This window comes from Oncorhynchus mykiss, chromosome 18, assembly GCF_057628025.1.
Source record: "Oncorhynchus mykiss isolate SJ-2025 chromosome 18, ASM5762802v1, whole genome shotgun sequence".
NCBI classification, from domain to species: Eukaryota; Metazoa; Chordata; class Actinopteri; order Salmoniformes; family Salmonidae; genus Oncorhynchus; species Oncorhynchus mykiss.
The window spans coordinates 38613406-38636013 of NC_143039.1; the positions used below are offsets into that span (position 1 = coordinate 38613406).

At 42.3% G+C, this 22608-nt stretch overlaps 1 protein-coding gene across 19 annotated transcripts in view; it reads right to left on the reverse strand.

The window, feature by feature from the left end:
* ubap2l (ubiquitin associated protein 2-like) overlaps positions 1-22608 on the reverse strand; it is an 87291-nt gene that overhangs the window by 44878 nt on the left and 19805 nt on the right. For 5 of the 19 annotated variants that reach the window (XM_090208355.1, XM_021571575.3, XM_090208350.1 and 2 more), the window contains 7 exons: positions 22326-22436; positions 21922-22096; positions 21574-21669; positions 18159-18213; positions 11174-11280; positions 1611-1663; positions 1160-1245 (listed from right to left, as the gene is read on the reverse strand). In XM_090208355.1, coding sequence (XP_090064481.1) covers positions 1160-1245; positions 1611-1663; positions 11174-11280; positions 18159-18213; positions 21574-21669; positions 21922-22096; positions 22326-22436 — 683 coding nt within the window. Of the gene's footprint in view, positions 1-1159; positions 1246-1610; positions 1664-1783; positions 1847-11173; positions 11281-13938; positions 13984-18158; positions 18214-21573; positions 21670-21921; positions 22097-22325; positions 22437-22608 lie in introns of all 19 variants that reach the window. The other 14 variants (XM_090208351.1, XM_021571572.3, XM_090208344.1 and 11 more) reach the window with 4 other exon arrangements.

Sequence of the window (22608 nt, forward strand, 5' to 3'; positions counted from 1 at the left end):
TCAGGGCTTTGTGATGGCAGCTCCAATGCCTTGACTTGTTGTCCCTAAGCCTTTTTGCCACAACTTTGGAAGTATGCTTGGGGTCATTGTCCATTTGGAAGACCCATTTGTGACCAAGCTATAACTTCCTGACATCTTGAGATGTTACTTCAATATATCCACAGAATTTTCCTCCCTCATGAAGCCATCTATTTTGTGAAGTGCACCAGTCCCTCCTGCAGCAAAGCACCCCCACAACATGATGCTGCCACCTCCTTGCAAGTCTCCCCCTTTTTCCTCCAAACATAGCGATGGTCACTATGGCCAAACAGTTCCATTTTTGTTTTATCAGACCAGAGGACATTTCTCCATTTCTCTTTCTTTGTCCCCATGTGCAGTTGCAAACCGTAGTCTGTTTTTTTTATGGCAGTTTTTGAGCAGTGGCTTCTTCCTTGCTCAGCGTTTTTTCAGCTTATGTCGATATAGGACTCGTTTTACTGTGGATATAGACACTTTTGTACCTGTTTCCTCCAGCATCTTCACAAGGTCCTTTGCTGTTGTTCTAGGATTGATTTGCACTTTTCGCACCAATGTACGTTCATCTCTGGGAGACAGAACGCATCTCCTTCCTGAGCGGTATGATGGCAGCCTGGTCCCATACTGGAAATTGCTCCCAAGGATGAACAAGACTTGTGGAAGTCTACAAAAAAAAATTCTGAGGTCTTCCCATGATGTCAAGAAAAGAGGCGCTGAGTTTGAAGGTAGGCCTTGAAATACATCCACAGGTACACCTCCAATTGTCTCAAATTATGTCAAATAGCCTATCAGAAGCTTCTAAAGCCACGACATCATTTTCTGAAATGTTCTAAGCTGTTTAAAGGCAGTCAACTTAGTGTATGTAAACTTTTGACACACTGGAATTGTGATACAGTGAATTATATGTGAAATAATCTGTCTGTAAACAACTGTTGGAAAAATTAATTGTGTCATGCACAAAGTAGATGCCTTAACAGACTTGCCAAACTATAGTTTGTTAACAAGAAATTTGTGGAGTGGTTGAAAAACAAATTTTAATGACTCCAACATAAGTGTATGTAAACTTCAACTGTATATGTGTGATAGCATGACTGTAGATTGACTAGCTGTTTGTGTGTCTGCATGCCGCATCAGGCCTGCCCACCGCTGTCCTGCAGTGATGGTGACATTCTCCCGGGGGAGTGGCATGGAGGCCACACTGGAGGCTGTGAAGATCTTGGTCTCTGACAGCTAGAGAGAACGACAGAGAAATGATTAAGATCCGTGTATCAGCATTAAAGGGATCAAGCCATAGCTAAATGCATTAACCTAAAACTACAAACAGAAGAATAAAGCAGATGGCTGGAGTATTTCAATAGGAGTGTTCCCTATATAACACCAGAGAGCCTCTGTTAGATCTGTAGCTATTTGGGCATAAGCAACACCAAGTTTAGTGTTCAGGCTTATTTGAACATCTGGGTACATATGCAGAACGTCCATAAAATGTGATTTTGGTGGTCAAAAGAGGATCTGCCAAAATATGGACAGTACATCAAGGCATACAAATAGGCATACCACCAAATCAATAAATAGGCATAGTTAAAAAAGGTACTCACGTCCTCATTCCAGTCCTCAGTACCCCACTCTTCTGTTGCGCTCCTCCAGGCACCTATAGGAATGTAAAATAAAGAAACAAACTGTACTGAGTACTAGGTTTCAAACCAACAGGCATCAAACAGAAAAGGAGATGCGATGTTTAGGGCCTCAGAAGATGGTGGTTCAATCTTACTAGGGACAGAGTCAAATTTGGGTTGGTAATTTGTTCCCTCTCCTCCCGCTGTGTACTCAATCCCTACAAGAAAGAAGAAGTGAGAGGTGAGACCTGTGACTGAGGAGTTAGCGAGAACTTTGGTCATCTCTCAGTTCAACTAGGGATAACCGGTAACACGAAAGTAGCTCACCTTTTAGCCAGGCAAATGTCTATAGCAACAAATCCTTCAGAACTAACCGGGCTAACTCCATTTATCCTGAATGACATGTCTGAGCCGTGAGTTGAGGAGCAATGAAATCAGATTCTCTCTTTCTTGCAAAGACTGCCTCCTCATGCCCTTTATTTGAGGAAAACTGATTAAATATTTTATAAAAACATTGTGTAATTTTTTTAAAATAAAGGTGTAACTGTACACATGTTGGTCCAGTTGAACTGAGACCTCGGGTTGCGCTGAACCCAAATGAATAAAAAAAAAAATTACAAAATAAAAAAACTCTAGACCTATAGGCTATGCCTACACTGCGTTGTAGGCCTGTGCCTCTTGAGTAAATCTGAGCTGAAAATAACATGTCAGGCTATTCCGTTATAACAAGAGCCTATGCAAACATTTATCAAAATTATAATCTTAATTGGTACATTTCAAACAGTCCATTAGTTAGGAGTAACGGGGAACTAAACTCAGCAAAAAAAGAAACTGATCTTCCCATGCTTGTTCAATAAACCATAAACAATTAATGAAAATGCACATGTGGAACGGTCGTGAAGACACTAACAGCTTACAGACGGTAGGCAATTAGGTCACAGTTATGAAAACTTAGGACACTAAAAAGAGGCCTTTCAACTGACTATGAAAAACACCAAAAGAAAAATGCCCAGGGTCCCTGCTCAACTGCGTGAACGTGCCTTATGCATGCTGCAAGGAAGCATGAGGACTGCAGATATGGGCAGGGCAATAAATTGCAATGTCCGTAATGTGAGACGCCTAAGACAGCGCTACTGGGAGACAGGACGGACAGCTGATCGTCCTCGCAGTGGCAGACCACGTGTAACAACACCTGCACAGGATTGGTACCTGTTGGATCAGAGGGTGAGGGCTAGGGCCATTCCCCCCCAGAAATGTCCAGGAACTTGCAGGTGCCTTGGTGGAAAAGTGGGGTAACATCTCACAGCAAGAACTGGCAACGCTGGTGCAGTCCATGAGGAAGAGATGCACTACAGTACTTAATCTCTCTGCACACGGAACCCGCTAGCGGGCTGAAATTCCACAACATACGGTGATCGCTACATAAATAGTCATATTAAACATTCATGAAAATACAAGTGTCTCACATGTATCGAAAGCCTAGAATCTTGCTAATCCAACTGCGTTGTCAGATTTAAAAAAGGATTTACTGCGAAAGGATACGATGCGATTATCTGAGCATAGAGCCCCATAAAATGTGTAAAAAATTAAACAGCACAGGCGTAACATAATCACAAACTGCATTAAAATAAATTGTTTACCTTTGACGATCTTCATCTGTTTGCAATTCCAATGCTCATTGTTACACAATGAATTATCTTTTGTTTGATAAAATCTGTTATTATAGCCTAACACGAAACATTTTGTGAACCGCTTGTGTCGTGAATTCCGTCTCATTCCATTTTCGACGACACATTCCAGGTAAATAACCCACACAGAACGTGACTTTTCCAGTCATGTTTGGTTTCACTGCAATCAACTGGTTTGTTTGTAACACAATCAAACGTGATGGGCCATTTCCTGGGACGTATTGACTGAAAGAAACCGATTTGAAGACAACAAGTAATGACATCATTGTGCACCAATGATTTGCCCACTGTTTCGTTGATTGACTGTCTTTTAACCCAATGACCACTGATTGTCTTGAAATCTAGCTGGGTAGATAGCCAATGAGCTGAGCTAAACGGCAATATGCCATGTTTATGTGTTGCAAGACTAACCCATGTAGTAAGCTTCAGCGTAAACTGAGTCATTCGCTATTGAAGTTCCATACCGGAAGAAGCTACACATATTACGCACTGCAGTGTTTGGTGAATGCACAGATTCAGCTGTTTCTATATCAATCATTATGGCGACTAAGTCAGGGAAAGCTAAATCTAAGTCTAGATATACAGATGTACACACAATTTTAGAATAAATTGATTGGGAAGGTGAGACAGATTGTTGAAGGACGCTTCATTTAGCGATTGTGGAGGAATATTTTTTAAACGGGAGAGGACATCGTTTTGGACTGGTAAGTTCTTATGCTAATGCCTTGTTTGAAATTAATAATTTAAATATTATTTGTGATTTTTTATTTTATTTAGAAGCAATATACACTGCTCAAAAAAAATAAAGGGAACACTAAAATAACACATCCTAGATCTGAATGAATTAAATATTCTTATTAAATACTTTTTTCTTCACAGTTGAATGTGCTGACAACAAAATCACACAAAAGATATCAATGGAAATCAAATTTATCAACCCATGGAGGTCTGGATTTGGAGTCACACTCAAAATTAAAGTGGAAAACCACACTACAGGCTGATCCAACTTTGATGTAATGTCCTTAAAACAAGTCAAAATGAGGCTCAGTAGTGTGTGTGGCCTCCACGTGCCTGTATGACCTCCCTACAGCGCCTGGGCATGCTCCTGATGAGGTGGCGGATGGTCTCCTGAGGGATCTCCTCCCAGACCTGGACTAAAGCATGCGCCAACTCCTGGACAGTCTGTGGTGCAATGGATGCAGTGGATGGAGCGAGACATGATGTCCCAGATGTGCTCAATTGGATTCAGGTCTGGGGAACGGGCGGGCCAGTGCATAGCATCAATGCCTTCCTCTTGCAGGAACTGCTGACACACTCCAGCCACATGAGGTCTAGCATTGTCTTGCAGTAGGAGGAACCCAGGGCCAACCACACCAGCATATGGTCTCACAAGGGGTCTGAGGATCTCATCTCGGTACCTAATGGCAGTCAGGTCAGTCTGGCGAGCACATGGAGGGCTGTGCGGCCCCCCAAAGAAATGCCGCCCCACACCATGACTGATCCACCACCAAACCGGTCATGCTGGAAGATGTTGCAGGCAGCAGAACGTTCTCCATGTCGTCTCCAGACTGTCACGTCTGTCACATGTGCTCAGTGTGAACCTGCTTTCATCTGTGAAGAGCACAGGGCGCCAGTGGCGAATTTGCCAATCTTGGTGTTCTCTGGCAAATGCCAAACGTCCTGCATGGTGTTGGGCTGTAAGCACAACCCCCACCTGTGGACGTCGGACCCTCATGGAGTCTGTTTCTGACCATTTGAGCAGACACATGCACATTTGTGGCCTGCTGGAGGTCATTTTGCAGGGCTCTGGCAGTGCTCCTCCTTGCACAAAGGTGGAGGTAGCGGTCCTGCTGCTGGGTTGTTGCCCTCCTACGACCTCCTCCACGTCTCCTGATGTACTGGCCTGTCTCCTGGTAGCGCCTCCATGCTCTGGACACTACGCTGACAGACACAGCAAACCTTCTTGCCACATCTCGCATTGATGTGCCATCCTGGATGAGCTGCACTACCTGAGCCACTTGTGTGGGTTGTAGACTCCGTCTCATGCTACCACTAGAGTGAAAGCATCGGCAGCATTCAAAAGTGACCAAAACATCAGCCAGGAAGCATAGGAACTGAGAAGTGGTCTGTGGTCCCCACCTGCAGAACCACTCCTTTATTGGGGCTGTCTTGCTAAATGCCTATAATTTCCACCTGTTGTCTATTCTATTTGCACAACAGCATGTGAAATGTATTGTCAATCAGTGTTGCTTCCTAAGTGGACAGTTTGATTTCACAGAAGTGTGATTGACTTGGAGTTACATTGTGTTGTTTAAGTGTTCCCTTTATTTTTTTGAGCAGTGTATAAACATGCATTGTCATGAAATGTGAGATGCATGTGTCTGCCACCCCACCCCAACCCACATGAAATAGCCTATTTGAGGCTGTTGAGAGGGCAGGACCACATCAATGGCCAAAGTGAAATGGAGACAGTAGATACAGCTGGTCTGTTGTAATATAATAAAGACAGTAGATCTAGCTGGTCTGTCATAATATAAAAGAGACAGTAGATCTAGCAGGTAATGATAATATAATAATATATTCAACTTTCAACTCTCTATATACCTGTTTATTATACCTGTTGATACAGGGCTCATATGTGAAACTATTCTAACTGAACATTTCTTTTCACAGTGACACTGACTCCGAATGGGAGGCTTATCCGGTGTCCTGTGTGAATTTAGGTATGCTCTCTCTAATTCTCTCTTTCTCTCTCTCGGAGGACATGAGCCCTAGGACCATGCGTCAGGACTACCTGGCATGATGACTCCTTGCTGTCCCCAGTCCACCTGGCCTTGCCTCGGTTCCAGTTTCAACTGTTCTGCCTTCGGCTATGGAACCCTAAACTGTTCATTTTTACTCTTGAGGTGCTGTCCTGTTGCACCCTCTACAACCACTGTGATCTCCATCCGGCACAGCCAGAAGAGGACTGGCCACCCCTCAGCCTGGTTCCTCTAGGTTTCTGCCTTCCTAGGGAGTTTTTCCTAGCCACCGTGCTTCTACACCTGCATTGCTTGCTGTTTGGGGTTTTAGGCTGGGGCTATATAAATTGATTTGATAGAGGACTGAGGGTCTTCCAAATATTGAAAGTGTGTAAATAGTTACCCATGTTATTTTGTGAGTGAGTGAGTGAGTGAATATATATATATATTTTTTTTTCCCCCAGATATTTTTTTTATCAATAATTATTATTATTTTTAATTTTCTTAATTCTTTGGGGGGGGGGGGGGGGGTATGTTAGAATACCATTTTGGTATTTTGTATATAGTTATTTGTTTCAAAATGTATACCTTCACCAATTTGGCCACTTGGGTACATTTGGGCTACATGTGTGGGACACCTGGGTGACTTCATGATAAATGTCATGTAGCACACTCATTTTAGAAGTTATCATTCTGAAACGTTGCACAAGTACTGTTGCCCTCTTATATTTTACACTGAAATTGTCCCCATCATCCTATCTGAATGTTTGTTTTATCTTGTTCATTTAAAAAAAAGATGATACAAAAATAAAATGTTTTTTTTCATTGTTTTATCTAAACCATATCTATTGTGTGTTATTCTCCTACATTCAATTAACTTTTCCACAAACTTCAGAGTGTTTTCTTTGAAATGGTACCAAGAATATGCATATCCCTTGGTTCTGTGCCTGAGCTACAGGCTGTTAGATTTGGGTATGTCTTCAGGCGGAAATTGCACAAAGTAGGGGGGGGGGGGGGGGGGCTGCAAGAGGTTAATGCAGCTGGTGGCCACACCAGATACTGACTGTTATTTTTGATTTTGACCCCCCCCCTTTGTTCAGGGACACATTATTCAATTTATCTTAGTCACATGTCTGTGGAACTTGTTCAGTTCATGTCTCAGTTGTTGAATCTTATGTTCAAGCTAGAAAAATTCTAGGACCATGCGTCAGGACTACCTGGCATGATGACTCCTTGCTGTCCCCAGTCCACCTGGCCTTGCCTCGGTTCCAGTTTCAACTGTTCTGCCTTCGGCTATGGAACCCTAAACTGTTCATTTTTACTCTTGAGGTGCTGTCCTGTTGCACCCTCTACAACCACTGTGATCTCCATCCGGCACAGCCAGAAGAGGACTGGCCACCCCTCAGCCTGGTTCCTCTAGGTTTCTGCCTTCCTAGGGAGTTTTTCCTAGCCACCGTGCTTCTACACCTGCATTGCTTGCTGTTTGGGGTTTTAGGCTGGGGCTATATAAATTGATTTGATAGAGGACTGAGGGTCTTCCAAATATTGAAAGTGTGTAAATAGTTACCCATGTTATTTTGTGAGTGAGTGAGTGAGTGAGTGAATATATATATATATTTTTTTTTCCCCCAGATATTTTTTTTATCAATAATTATTATTATTTTTAATTTTCTTAATTCTTTGGGGGGGGGGGGGGGGGGGGGGGGGTATGTTAGAATACCATTTTGGTATTTTGTATATAGTTATTTGTTTCAAAATGTATACCTTCACCAATTTGGCCACTTGGGTACATTTGGGCTACATGTGTGGGACACCTGGGTGACTTCATGATAAATGTCATGTAGCACACTCATTTTAGAAGTTATCATTCTGAAACGTTGCACAAGTACTGTTGCCCTCTTATATTTTACACTGAAATTGTCCCCATCATCCTATCTGAATGTTTGTTTTATCTTGTTCATTTAAAAAAAAGATGATACAAAAATAAAATGTTTTTTTTCATTGTTTTATCTAAACCATATCTATTGTGTGTTATTCTCCTACATTCAATTCACTTTTCCACAAACTTCAGAGTGTTTTCTTTGAAATGGTACCAAGAATATGCATATCCCTTGGTTCTGTGCCTGAGCTACAGGCTGTTAGATTTGGGTATGTCTTCAGGCGGAAATTGCACAAAGTAGGGGGGGGGGGGGGGCTGCAAGAGGTTAATGCAGCTGGTGGCCACACCAGATACTGACTGTTATTTTTGATTTTGACCCCCCCCCTTTGTTCAGGGACACATTATTCAATTTATCTTAGTCACATGTCTGTGGAACTTGTTCAGTTCATGTCTCAGTTGTTGAATCTTATGTTCAAGCTAGAAAAATTCTGCAGAACTATTTCTGCTTTTGTTTCATAGCTGCTTAATGCACAAAGAAATATAAATCCTATATAATCACCCCCTGCGCAGAAACGCTGCCTGGGAGGAGACCTGTAGGCAATGAGTGAAGTGTTCATACATTTTTGGGGGGCTGCGCACAGGTATACAAGTTGGTCTAATTTACTCAAAAGTCTACAAAGTGAGACTGTCCTCGTTTTCATTTACATTGTTTTGTTCATAAACTCAGTTGTCTTCAACATTAGTTTTAGTCTGCTGCTTCAACTGGCTGGTAAAAAATCTGAGTGGATGATATATAAAACGTATATGTTAGGCCCTGCTGTACTTTTAGTTTATGGTTGACACCATATGGTTTCTCAACGAGTTCAAATCACATGACTGCATCCAACTGGTATTTACTCCCACATGGTTACACATGCAGCATCATAGTGGAAACTTGAGGCCTAACATAATAATCCAGTCACAACAGACAATGCAAGGAACATTGTGAATGGCATTTAATTATCCCGCTGTATCGAAACATGACCCCAAAACCGCAATACGTACCGAACCGTTACACCACTATTAAAATACCTATCACATTACACATTTAGTAATGAAAAAATGCATTTGAAACTTCGCACACAGTAAAACTTTATGACTTAACTTCATTGGGATAGGGGGCAGCATTTTCACTATTGGATGAAAAGCGTTCCCAGAGTGAACTGCCTCCTACTCAGTCCCAGATGCTAATATATGCATAGTATTAGTAGTCTTGGATAGAAAACACTGAAGTTTCTAAAACTGTTTGAATGATGTCTGTGAGTATAACAGAACTCATATGGCAGGCAAAAACCTGAGAAAAAAATCCAAACAGGAAGTGGGAAATCTGAGGTTTGTAGTTTTTCAACTCAGCCCCTATTGAAGATAACCGATATTCCACTATGTTGCACTTCCTAAGGCGTCCACTGGATGTAAACCATCTTTAGAACATTGTTTGATGCTTCTACTATGAAGGGGGGCTGAATGAGAAGGGAATGAGTCAGAGGTCTGGCAGAGAGCCAAGGGCTCATGACGCGCGGTCATGAGAGAGTTAGCTCTCGTTCCATTGCTTTTCTACAGACAATGGAATTCTCCGGTTGGAACATTATTGAACATTTATGATAAAAACATCCTAAAGATTGATTCTATACATCGTTTGATATGTTTCTACGACCAGTAATATAACTTTTTGGAATTTTCGTCCGACCTTTCCGCTGGAAGTTGCATGCGCGTTTCGATTTGTTTACTAAACGCTCTAACAAAAGGAGGTATATGGACATAAATTATGAGCTTTATCGAACAAATCAAACATTTATTGTGGAACTGGGATTCCTGGGAGTGCATTCTGATGAAGATCAAAGGTAAGTGAATATTTATCATGCTATCTCTGACTAATGTTGACAGCACAACATGGCAGATATTTATTTTAGCTGGTTTGGGCTCTGAGCGCCGTACTCAGATTATTGCATGGTATGCTTTTTCCGTAAAGTCTTTTTGAAATCTGACACAGCGGTTGCATTAAGGAAAAGTTTATCTAAAAGTTCCATGCATAACACTTGAATTTTCATCAACATTTATAATGAGCATTTCTCTAAATTGATGTGGCTGTCTGCAAAATCACAGCATGTTTTGGAAGTACTGAACATAACACGCCAATGTAAATTTAGATTTTTGGATATAAATATGCACTTTATCAAACAAAACACACATGTATTGTGAAACATGAAGTCCTATGAGTGTCATCTGATGAAGATCATCAAAGGTTAGTGATTCATTTTATCTCTATTTGTGCTTTTTGTGACACCTCTCTTTGGCTGGAAAAATGTGTTTTTCTGTGACGAGGTGCAGACCTAACATAATCGTTTGTGGAGTATTCGCTGTAAAGCATTTTTGAAATCAGACACTGGCTGGATTAACGAGAATTTTACCTTTAAAATGGTGCCTAAAAATTGTATGTTTGAGAAACTAGATTTTTGAGATTTCTGTTGATTTGTATTTGGCGCCCTGCAATTTCATTGGTTGGCGAGGTGTTCCACTAGCGTTCCCAGACAGGTTAATGAAATTACTTTAAAATCGATAGTAGCGGAAAAAGGTGCTTGTGCATTAATAAGCACACCAAAGACGGCATTAACAATACAATAAAGACGGCACTTCTAAAAGCCTAGCTCACACCATAGCTTGATGAATTTGCAAAATAGCTTATTTCATTTTGATTTTGGCACAAATTAAAATGTGGCATTGAGTCGCCCATGGATTGATGTTTCAGCATTGTCTCAATGAAGAGTTTGGCGTTCAACTAGCCACATGCAAAACGCACACGGGGTTACAAGTCTGCTAGAGTTAGAAGCAGGCGGACAAGCAATATCCACCGTTGTACTACGGCTGATGCCTGAGCTGGAATGTGAAGCTAACTGACGCTGTCTAGCTTTAGAAAAAACTGAATAGATCTTGCATGCATCCTAGTACACCTCAGATCATTCCCAAGACAGTAGATTAAGCTCCAGCAGATCCCAAGAAGTGTCTATTGAGTGTTTTTGATCAAGCAGTAGCTCGGTTTCTTAATGGCTCCTTCCTCTGGCTCTAGATAAGCTAGATGGACTTTCCACCATTTTGCTAACACTCACTTGCTAAAACACCATCTTGTAGATCTACAGTAAGTGTCTAGGCCTAGGTTGGGGTGGTTTTGGACTGGGGCTGAGCAGTAACTGGGTTCCTTACTGGCTCCTTCCTCTGGCTCCAGGTTGCCCGTGTTGTTCCAGGTGCTTCCCCTGCCGTAGCTCTCTTCTGTCTGGGTCGGCTCAGCGTAGTCTGCCGGGTTGAATGTTCTGCAAGAGAAGAAGCCGTGGTTTTGAGCACAACCACTTCCTATGGGTCTACCAATAGGAACATTTGACTGTGGGGAGATATACTTTAAAAGGAGGAAGTAAGCAAGCAGAGCGATAGGAGAGGAAGTCTTTGAGGAGATCTGATGTGTCGCAGTTAGACAAAGTTCATCGGAGAAATGTCAGGCGAACAGATTCAAAGACTGGAGGACAACCAAGGAATGGGAGAATAATCCAGTCAGTGCTTCGTTTTCCTCAACTCTTTCTCTGGCACTGTGTGCGGTGGCAAAAAAAACAACATCTTCCATAAGTCTTTCGACGAATCATATCACGCACGTCATGGCTTCAGAGACAATTATAGAGCAAAATAAAAAAACACATCCTTAACTTTGTTCTCTTGCTTCTTTCAGGCTCAGGTACAGAAATGGTACGGCGCACCAAGTTGTACAGTGCACTACAACCTAGCGCAGTTTAGTAGACTGACTTCAGAAGTTTCCAGGATCTGCCTGGAATGTAGACTACTCATGTTTGACGAGCTGCCAATGAGAACCAACAATAACAGGGGTGCTGTATATCGGCAGGGAGGGACTGTTGAGTGAACCACTGGTCACTCCTGTTCCACATAATGTATTTAAAATACAGTATCCCCAACATAGCTTATTCTAATATTTGCACTACTGTACATTGCATTTTAGTTACACTGTTTATACACTGCATATTTATTCACAGCGCATAGGAAAGTATTCAGACCTCTCGACTTTTTCCACATTTTGTTACATTAACAGCCTTATTCTAAAATGGATGAAATTGTTTTTTTCCCCTCAATCTACACACGATATCCCATAATGAAAAAGCAAAAAAATTCCCTATAAAATCGGTACTTTGTTGGAACTTTTCAGCAATTACAGCCTTGAGTCTTCTTGGGTATGACGCTAAAAGCGTGGCACACCTGTATTTGGAGAGTTTCTCCCATTCTTCTTCTCTGCAGATCTTCACAAGCTCTGTCAGGTGGGATAGGGAGAGCCGCTGCACAGCTTTTGTCAGGTCTCTCCAGAGATGTCCGATGGGTTCAAGTCCGGGTCACTCAAGGATATTCAGAGAATTGTCCCAAAGCCACTCCTGTTTTGTCTTGGCTGTGTGCTTAGGGTCGTTGTCCTGTTGGAAAGTTAAGCTTTGCCCCAGTCTGAGGTCCTGTGTGCGCTGGAGTAAGTTTTCATTAAGGATCTCGCTGTACTTTACTCGGTTCATTGTTCCCTCGATCCTGACTAGTCTCCCAGTCCCTGCCGCTGAAAAACATCCCCATAGCGTGATGCTGCCACCACCATGCTTCACCGTAGGGATGGTGCCAGTTTCCTCCAGATGTGACGCTTGGCATTCAGGCAAAAGGGTTCAATCTTGGTTTCATCAGATAATTTTGTTTCTCATGGTCTAAGAGCCTTTAGGTGCCTTTTGGCAAACTCCAAGCAGGCTGTCATGGCCACTCTATCATAAAACCCTGATTGTTGGAGTGCTGCAGAGATGGTTGTCCTTCTGGAAGGCTCTCCCGTCTCCACAGATGAACTATGGAGCTCTGTCAAAGTGACCATCGGGTTCTTGGTCAACTCCCTGACCAAGGCCATTCGACCCCGATTGCTCTAGGAAGAGTCGATGGTTCCAAACTGCTTCCATTTAAGAATGGAGGCCACTGTTCTTGGGGACCTTCAATGCTGCAGACATTTTTGGGTACCCTTCCCCAGATCTGTGCCTCGACACTATTGTGTCGAGGCACAGATATACGGACAATTCCTTCGACATCATGGCTTGGTGTTTGTTCTGTGTGTGCCTTTCCAAATCATGTCCAATCATTTGAATTTACCACAGGTGGACTCCAATGAAGTTGTAGAAACATCAAGGATTATCAATGGAAACAGGATAAACCGGAGCTCAATTTCGAGTCTCATAGCAAAGGGTCTGAATACTTGTTTTTATTTTTAATACATTTGCAAACATTTCTAAAAACCTGTTTTCACTGTCATTATGGGGTGTTGTGTGTAGATTGAGGAGGAAAACAATGTATTTAATCCATTTTAGAATAAGGCTGTAATGTAACAAAATGTGGGAAAAGTCAAGTATATTGCAATTCCGGAATGCACTGTATACACGAATGCACTGTATATACTGGATTCTTGACAAAGCTCACTAATACATCTACTGCTGTACATATTCTTAGTTCGGCTTGTGTAAACTCCACCCAGTGTGCTTATGTAAAGATTGCATTTTGATACTGCTACAGTGCTATTTGGGTTAATTGGATTCGTCTTGCCATTCTTGATTTCTTGCTTTTTATTTAACATCCTTACATTTTAGTTATTTGACATTCGACTGCAATGTTAGGAGCTAGTAAAATAAGCATTTTCACTACAACACCTGCTAAGCTGTGTACATAACCAATACACTTAGATTTCTTATGGGGCTTGTGTGAACAGTTATACCCTCGATGTTCAAAAGACAGCTGTCATTTAATTACATATCGTGTTACCAGGGTGCATGTCATTTTGGTTTAGTCTGCCCTGATACCCTGTTTCATGTGTGTCTGTCTCCATCCTTCTCTCTCGTGGCATTTGGCAGAATGTTCCCCCCCAACAGATAGCAAGATTGACACACCAGTGGCGGTGCACTCACCTCTCTTCTCCTGAAAAATCATATCTGGGCCCCTTATCAATCTGGCTTTAGAGGAAAAACAACAGCAACGATTACAAGCAGCACAACGGGGACAGTAGGGGATGCAGTGTGTGGTTTTAGAGTATTCATTATTTTACAGAGGAATGTAAGGAAATCACATGCATGGATAAGTCACTACACTCACACTTTTGCAACACACATTATCTGTGACCACTGCATTGTTGGGGCAGTGTCACTTTCTATAGGTGTAGCTGGTAGACTAAAAAAGGGGAAACATGGCTGCCAAACAAACACTCAAACTGAAAACTGTGTTCCATAAGTAACAATAATTGCATTATGATCAGGATAGGAAGCACAGTTAGAACCATCAGAACACACTCATGCAAACTGCAAACACAGGCTCCCAAAGGCCACACAAGAGCAGCTGCGGAAGCGACACACCCTATGAGAGAGGCATGTTGGGGACAACGCAACACACTGCCTGGCTGTCCATCTATGCAAGCCTATGGCGCTGGCTCACTCACGCGCCAGGTTAGTTGCTATCCGGACCAAGCCAAACTTGCGGACACATACACAAGCCAGCTGACTGGAGCCATTCTGCCACAGCAAAGGCATTGCCCCCTCTCCGCTAACGTCTCCCTATTAAACCGTAGAACATTAAGATTTTTTTTTTTACGTTGAAACAAGTTAAGGACTGACGCAGCTGAAGCAAATTATTATTTATTTATATTTTATGATCAGCTAATTTCTCTTTCATGTCCCACAAACCAGGTGCCTCAGAAATAAATCAGTGTTAATTATTTGAAAGGGATGAAATTAACATGCAGGTTTGTCTGAGGTAGGGCTGGGCGATATATATAATTCATTTGAATGTATGTTTCAGAGCAATGTTTCTAATGCCTGTATCGCAAGAGTCAAGGTAAAAAACTAACAGTTTTTATGTGCGTGTCTTTTTGGGCTCATCTCCTTCGCACCTTCTGTGCGGTGTGCACTGTGCACCTTCCCACTTGCACACAGACTCCAAGTCTCTCCCCCTGCCCCCCACAACAACAAAGAAACTAAAGATCACTTCTTCCTCTCAGACAAGCGGTTTCAACTCGCTATTTGCATTTGAGGTTCGGTCCAACAAAATCGGTCATAGAAACCGAAACACATTGAGACATATTACTGTAATAGAGGAAAACTTAACCTTTGTAACAATACCCTTTTTAGGTCTCAACTCCCACATTTCAGAACTTAGCAGACTGTACTTAGATGGGAGTAACAATGAACATGAAATGTATGCTCAGTTTGTCAAGCGTGGCAATGCAGTACCATGTATGCTAGCAGCATTTTAGCCACAGACTTATGTGCTAGCTGTCTAGGAGTTGGTCCTCCCCTTTGCTCCTATAAACAGCCCCCACTCTTCTGGGAAGGCTGTCCACCAGATGTTGGAGCTTTACTCAGCACTCAGTTGTCCCGTTCCGTGAGCTACCACTTTGCGGCTGAGCCGTTGTTGCTCCTCAATGTTTCCACTTCACAATAACAGCACTTAGTTGACCGGGGAAGCTCTAGCAGAGCAGAAATTTGGCAAACTGACCTGTTCTAAATGTGGCATCCTATGACGGTGCCACGTCGAAAGTCACTGAGCTCTTCGGGAAGGCCATTCTACTGCCAAAGTGTGTCTATGGCGATTGCATGGCTGTGTGATTGATTTTATACACATGTCCGCAACGGGTGTTGCTGAAATGGTCGAATCCTCTAATTTGAAGGGGTGTCCACACACACATATACTCTATCTATACACACACACACGCACAAAATCGCCCATAAGTTTGAAAAAAATGTAGATGTGATTTTTAGGCCATATCGCCCAGCCCTACTTTGAGGAAGCGTTTAAACCTGCTGCACCCCCTGGGAAAGAGCCCAACCTATCATCGCCCATTCATCTAAACCCCACAAAGCCTTCTAAACCCCAGAAAGCCTTCTAAACCCCAGAAAGCCCAGTCTTTGACAACCCTAGAAATAGTAGACTGTCATCTCATCTCGCTTAATGCTAGTCCTAACACCTAGGACGAATTATATAACCAACTAAGTGTTAATTATAATTCAATACAAAATGACATACAGTGGGGCAAAAAAGTATTTAGTCAGCCACCAATTGTGCAAGTTTTCCCACTTAAAAAGATGAGGCCTGTAATTTTCATCGTAGGTACACTTCAACTATGACAGACAAAATGAGAAGGAAAAAAAATCCAGAAAAATCTCATTGTATGATTTTTAATGAATTTATTAGCAAATTATGGTGGAAAATAAGTATTTGGTCAATAACAAAAGTTTATCAATACTTTGTTATATACCCTTTGTTGGCAATGACAGAGGTCAAACGTTTTCTGTAAGTCTTCATAAGGTTTTCACACACTGTTGCTGGTATTTTGGCCCATTTCTCCATGCAGATCTCTTCTAGAGCAGTGATGTTTTGGGACTGTTGCTGGGCAACGCGGACTTTCAACTCCCTCCAAAGATGTTCTATGGGGTTGAGATCTGGAGACTGGCTAGGCCACTCCAGGACCTTGAAATGCTTCTTACGAAGCCACTCCATTGCCCGGGCGATGTGTTTGGGATCATTGTCATGCTGAAAGACCCTGCCACGTTTCATCTTCAATGCCCTTGCTGATGGAGGTTTTCACTCAAAATCTCACGATACATGGCCCCATTCATTCTTTCCTTTACACGGATCAGTCGTCCTGGTCCCTTTGCAGAAAAACAGCCCCAAAGCATGATGTTTCCACCCCCATGCTTCACAGTAGGTATGGTGTTCTTTGGATGCAACTCAGCATTCTTTGTCCTCCAAACATGACGAGTTGAGTTTTTACCAAAAAGTTATATTTTGGTTTCATCTGACCATATGACATTCTCCCAATCTTCTTCTGGATCATCCAAATGCTCTCTAGCAAACTTCAGACGGGCCTGGACATGTACTGGCTTAAGCAGGGGGACACGTCTGGCACTGCAGGATTTGAGTCCCTGGCGGCGTAGTGTGTTACTGATGGTAGGCTTTGTTACTTTGGTCCCAGCTCTCTGCAGGTCATTCACTAGGTCCCCCCGTGTGGTACTGGGATTTTTGCTCACCGTTCTTGTGATCATTTTGACCCCACGGGGTGAGATCTTGCGTGGAGCCCCAGATCGAGGGAGATTATCAGTGGTCTTGTATGTCTTCCATTTCCTAATAATTGCTCCCACAGTTGATTTCTTCAGCTGCTTACCTATTGCAGATTCAGTCTTCCCAGCCTGGTGCAAGTCCTTTGACAGCTCTTTGGTCTTGGCTATAGTGGAGTTTGGAGTGTGACTGTTTGAGGTTCGTGGACAGGTGTCTTTTATACTGACAACAAGCTCAAGCAGGTGCCATTAATACAGGTGGAGGACAGAGGAGCCTCTTAAAGAAGAAGTTACAGGTCTGTGAAAGATAAATATCTTGCTTGTTTGTAGGTGACCAAATACTTCTTTCCACCATAATTTGCAAATAAATTCATAAAAAATCCTACGATGTGATTTTCTGGATTTGTTTTTCATTTTGTCTGTCATAGTTGAAGTGTACCTATGATGAAAATTACAGGCCTCTCATCTTTTTAAGTTTTAACTTGCACAATTGGTGGCTGACTAAATACTTTTTTGCCCCACTGTACAAGATACACTAATATGTCTTATGTTGAGTGAATTTGATACTACTCATTATCAAAGCTGGTTTAAAATATCAGCACTGTGACCATCTTCAAAGCAATTGAAAGTATATAGGCCTAACCACTTCCTATGTGATGACATCTAGGGCACTCAATGACCAGGGTTGGGTGAGACGATGCATACTGACAGACAAAACACACAACTCACACATACAAACCTGTTTCCCATTTAACCCAAAGGGAAGGGACAAGGAACTAGAACACACCATATGCCACAGACACAGAGCAGAACCCTATGTGCAACAATCTCAATGCCCACCCATTGAGTTACAGATATGGTGTGGGTCTATCTATATTTGACTTTAATGCAAATCCGTTAATCAGAGACAGAAGAGCTCAGTGGAGTTACATAAGGGTTTATGTACAGCCCCGCATTTCAACTTGATTTGGCCGATGTATTAAGCCTTAACAATAGGCTGAGGTCCTGCTCTCTGGTGACCATGGCAACAGGTATGCGGGAAAATAAATCCCTCTCTGTGAGCAGCACAGGTGTTCACTTACCCCATGCCCTGTGCTGAAAACCTGCTCCCTCGCCTGCCTCGGTCACGCTCTTCCCCTAGAGAGAGGGACAGTCAAGTTACACTATTGAAAAAAACATAACACTACAGAAAATACAATGCATTGTCCTTGTGGACAATGCATATTCAAATGTTATTGCGCGCCCCTACAACAGATGGAGCCCTGCATTCTGCAACAATTTAGTCGCATTTTGTGACCCTTTGACTTGGCTGTAAGAGTAAAATGTTTATTTGGTGGAATCGGTGCAAGCTGCACATTCTACCTAGTCACCGCATTCCAAAGTCTTGTTTTTTGAGCGGCTAAAACCATGATTTGGTGAAACAGTAAAGTGCATTATTGTCATATGTCAATATTGAGCTAATAGGGCACAGTTTTACAATCGAGATATCAGATATGGCATTGAGCTACGGATCATGCAAAATGCACACAGGCCATTGCGAGTGCATATAAGCCTCATTGCCTAAATATAACAGGCCTCAAATTTACTGTTAGATTAATACATGGCTACTAGCAGTAGGTATTATATTTAGAGTTTACAATCTAGCTAATGTGTTTTGAGTTTACTCTCTCAGGTGGTGAATTAGCCCCTGAATTAGCCTGTCATATTAGTGCACATGAAGATATATAAAAATTCATTAGCATACATACATACATACACACATACACATATATTTTTTTTAATTTGAACATTATGGAGCCCTATTTTGACAGTAAAATGTAAGAACCTAATTGTCAACCCAAAATGTAATGACAATCATGAGATTAGGGTGAACATAAAAATATCTTGACTCATGCGTTCCTGCTTGGACGTTAGGAAAAAAACACGTATTTCTTGAATACCATCTCAGTAGTCTATTTACACTTTATAAAGATCTGGGAGTGACTTTATGAGATGGTAACCAATTATTTATATTGCGTGACAACAAGAAAAATATGTTTGGTGCTACAAAATCATGGGCTGGTGACACCAAATGAAAGTTAGTGGCACCAGTGCCACCAGGGTAAAAGGTTAGTCTGGAGCCCTGGAATGCTATGATATCTTTGTTTTGACACTCTAGTGGGGACATTAACCTTAGTTTATGTTGAGACCTTAGCTGTGTTTGAATACACATTAACATAATGAGTATACACTACATACTATTAGTTCATTTTATTATTCTGTAAACAAACAGTATCCTTTCAGTTGAGAGTACTAGCACTTTGCCTGTCTATCAGAAGTTGATGCTGTTGCTATGCAACCTCTTGCTAGCTTGTTAGCATAACAAATTACTAGCTAGACTTCGGGTGTGTTCGTAAATTCAAATCTGGAATGCCAGAGTGCGCTCTGAGCATTCGTAAATTCAGGGCGTTGTCAGATTGTCCGTTCTTAAATTCAGAGCGCACACTTGACAATATGGCCGTGGAATAGGGTTGATCTGAGCGTACTGAACTCACAACGGCAATCAAGCACCCAAGCTAACTGGCTAACATCTCAAGCGGACCATTTTACTCGCCCTAGCAGAGCTGGTTAACCTGTTTTCATGTTATCCAGAGCGTTGATGACTAACTGTGATGCTGCCAACAATTTAATTACTTTTTTTGCCGATGTTTAATGACACCAGCCACATTCAACAGTTGTTGAGCGTTTGTAAATTCAGATGAGAGTGCTCTGAAATCTGGGTAGATAGCCAGAGCGAATTTACGACCTGTACGACTATACCATTTAGCTAAGCTATGAATGATGTGAATAATCAAGTAAATACAAGTTGAGTAGTTGGTTTGATAGCATAAAGAAAATATACTGGCAAGTTTGTTGTACGAGCAGCCTACTAATGTTACAGTAGGTAACTAACATACCTGGTACATAATGTTGTAATGATATGCTGTGCGGTTCGCAAGGATAGCGTAGATAACAAATTGTCAGCCAACATAACGCGTAACATAACTTATTTGAAAAGACATTACTTAATTACATTGCTCAACATTTTGTTAACATTTGTCATAATTAGTTAAAGCAACGAATTTGTATCCGCTCTCGTCGGCTGCATATTTTCCGACAATTTCTTCAAATCTGAAAACGTTGTGAAGCAATGCCCATTTTCTGAAGAATTACATTATGGGCCCAAAAAGCACAGATAGTGTCCACTGCATCTATACTTCATATTTTGGCAAATTTAGCATGACATCCGGGAACTTTTGGCATACTAACTATATCCATACAATGGCCAATAAGCATACTATATACTCAATTTATGTCACAAATAGTACGGTTAGTGTGAGTATTTGAACACAGCTCGTTTCAGGAGTCCAATCAACAAGCTCTTCACACAGAAACCCATGGGCCATATTACGGTGCATTCTGAAAGTATTCAGACCCATTCCCCTTTTCCACATTCTGTTACGTTACAGCCTTATTCTAAAATGGATTAAATAAATAAAAATCCTCATCAATCTACACACAATATCCGGTAATGACAAAGCAAAAACAGGGTAAGATATTTTTGCAAATGTATTAGAAATAAGACTGAAATACCTTATTTACATAAGTATTCAGAGCCTTTGCTGTGAGACTCAAAATTGAGCTCAGGTACATCCTGTTTCCATTGATCATCCTTGAGGTGTTTCTACAACTTGGAGTCCACCTGTGGCAAATTCAATTGATTGGACATGATTTGCAAAGGCACACACCTGTCTATATAAAGGTCCCACAGTTGACAGTGCACGTGAGAGCAAAAACCAAGCCATGAGGTTGAAGAAATTGCCAGTAGCGCTCCGAGACAGGATTGTGTCGAGGTACAGATCTGGGGAAGGGTACCAAAACATGTCTGCAGCATTGAAGGTCCCCAAGAACACACTGGCCTCCATCATTCTTAAATGGAAAAAAGTTTGAAACCACCAAGACTCTTCCTGGAGTGGGCTGTAAGGACTCTCAGACCATGAGAAACAAGATTCTCTGATCTGATGAAACCAAGGTTAAACGCTTTGGCCTGAATGCCAAACGTCACGTCTGAAGGAAACCTGGCACCCTCCCTACGGTGAAGCATGGTGGTGGCAGCATCATGCGGTGGGGATGTTTATCCAGCGGCAGGGACTGAGAGACAAGCCAACCTGACAGAGCTTGAGAGGATCTGCAGAGAAGGGGAGAAACTCCCCAAATACAGGTGTGCAAAGCTTGTAGTGTCATACCAAATAATACTCAAGTCTGTGTTTGAATACTTCTGTAAATGTAATATTTTTTTAGCAAACATTTCTAAAATCCAGTTTTTGCTTTGTCATTATGGGATAACGTGTGTAGATTGGTGAGGGGAAAAAACGATTTAATCAATTTTAGAATAAGGCTATAACATAACAAAAATGCGGAAAAAGTCAAGGGTTCTGAATACTTTCCGAATGCACTCTATGTAGTGGAGAAACTTACCTCTTCCTCTGCCTCTCCCCCTGTGGCCTCGCTCTGTGCCCCTGCCAGCTATCCCAGCAGCCTTTCCGCCATCCAGACCATTCTCCTGTCCACGGACTGAGAGGAGAGGGAACACGCATGAGGTAGTGAGGGAAAACAGATGCGTGTGAAGTCTGAAATTAGGTTTGAAGTTAGAATGTCGGTTAAGTCGCTACAATGCGGGAATGTTTTTTTCTTCAGAAATCTAAGGCGAGAATATTTGTGGCACACACTGTCCCTCCATGACAACGGCAGGAACCACAAAGGGTCTACACTGGGGTGCCAGTGTCACTTCCCATGACAATGCAAAGGTATGTGATCTCTACTCACACTCTCGTCCCCTGCTGGCCCCTCGGCCCCTGCGTGGGGCCCCACCTCTACGACGTGCCACGTCCCTCTCTGCTCCTCTCTCCCTGTTATCCTTTCCTTCCTCTCCGGTCTCGGCGTGGCCAGGCTCCTTCTGACCAGACACTCCTTTCTTCTTCCCCACCATCTCCCAAGAGTCCTGAGGAGACCGGTGAGGTGACCGACAGGGTTGTTTGATTATGTTAGGCAAAACCTAACTTCCACTTAAGTCAAATTTGTACGTAGTCTCCCACTGACATGAATGCAAGACTAAATGAAAATTGACTTAAGTGGAAGTTAGGATTCGCCCTGTAGTGAGCTAGATGGGTAACCTTGTTAACTCCCTCCCTTTGGTCCAACTCATAAGCCCTGACAAAGACCAAACTCACAGTATCTGGGCTACCCTCCAGCAACACATTGATGGCTCTGTTGACATCTCCGTTGCAGTCGTGCAGCGCAATCATGGACTCATCCTGGTCCTTGCCTGTGATGTCAATCAGCTGGACGGGGGAAACGGATGAGAATCTTCAGTGAGTATATTGCCATGTAGCCCAATACACTCGTACCGATATATGGGTTGAAAATTGCAGATTTGGTCACTGATAAGCGCCTAAATTGGAACGCAGCGACTGTACAGTAACATGCTATAAATGACATCAGAGCTCAGGCTCT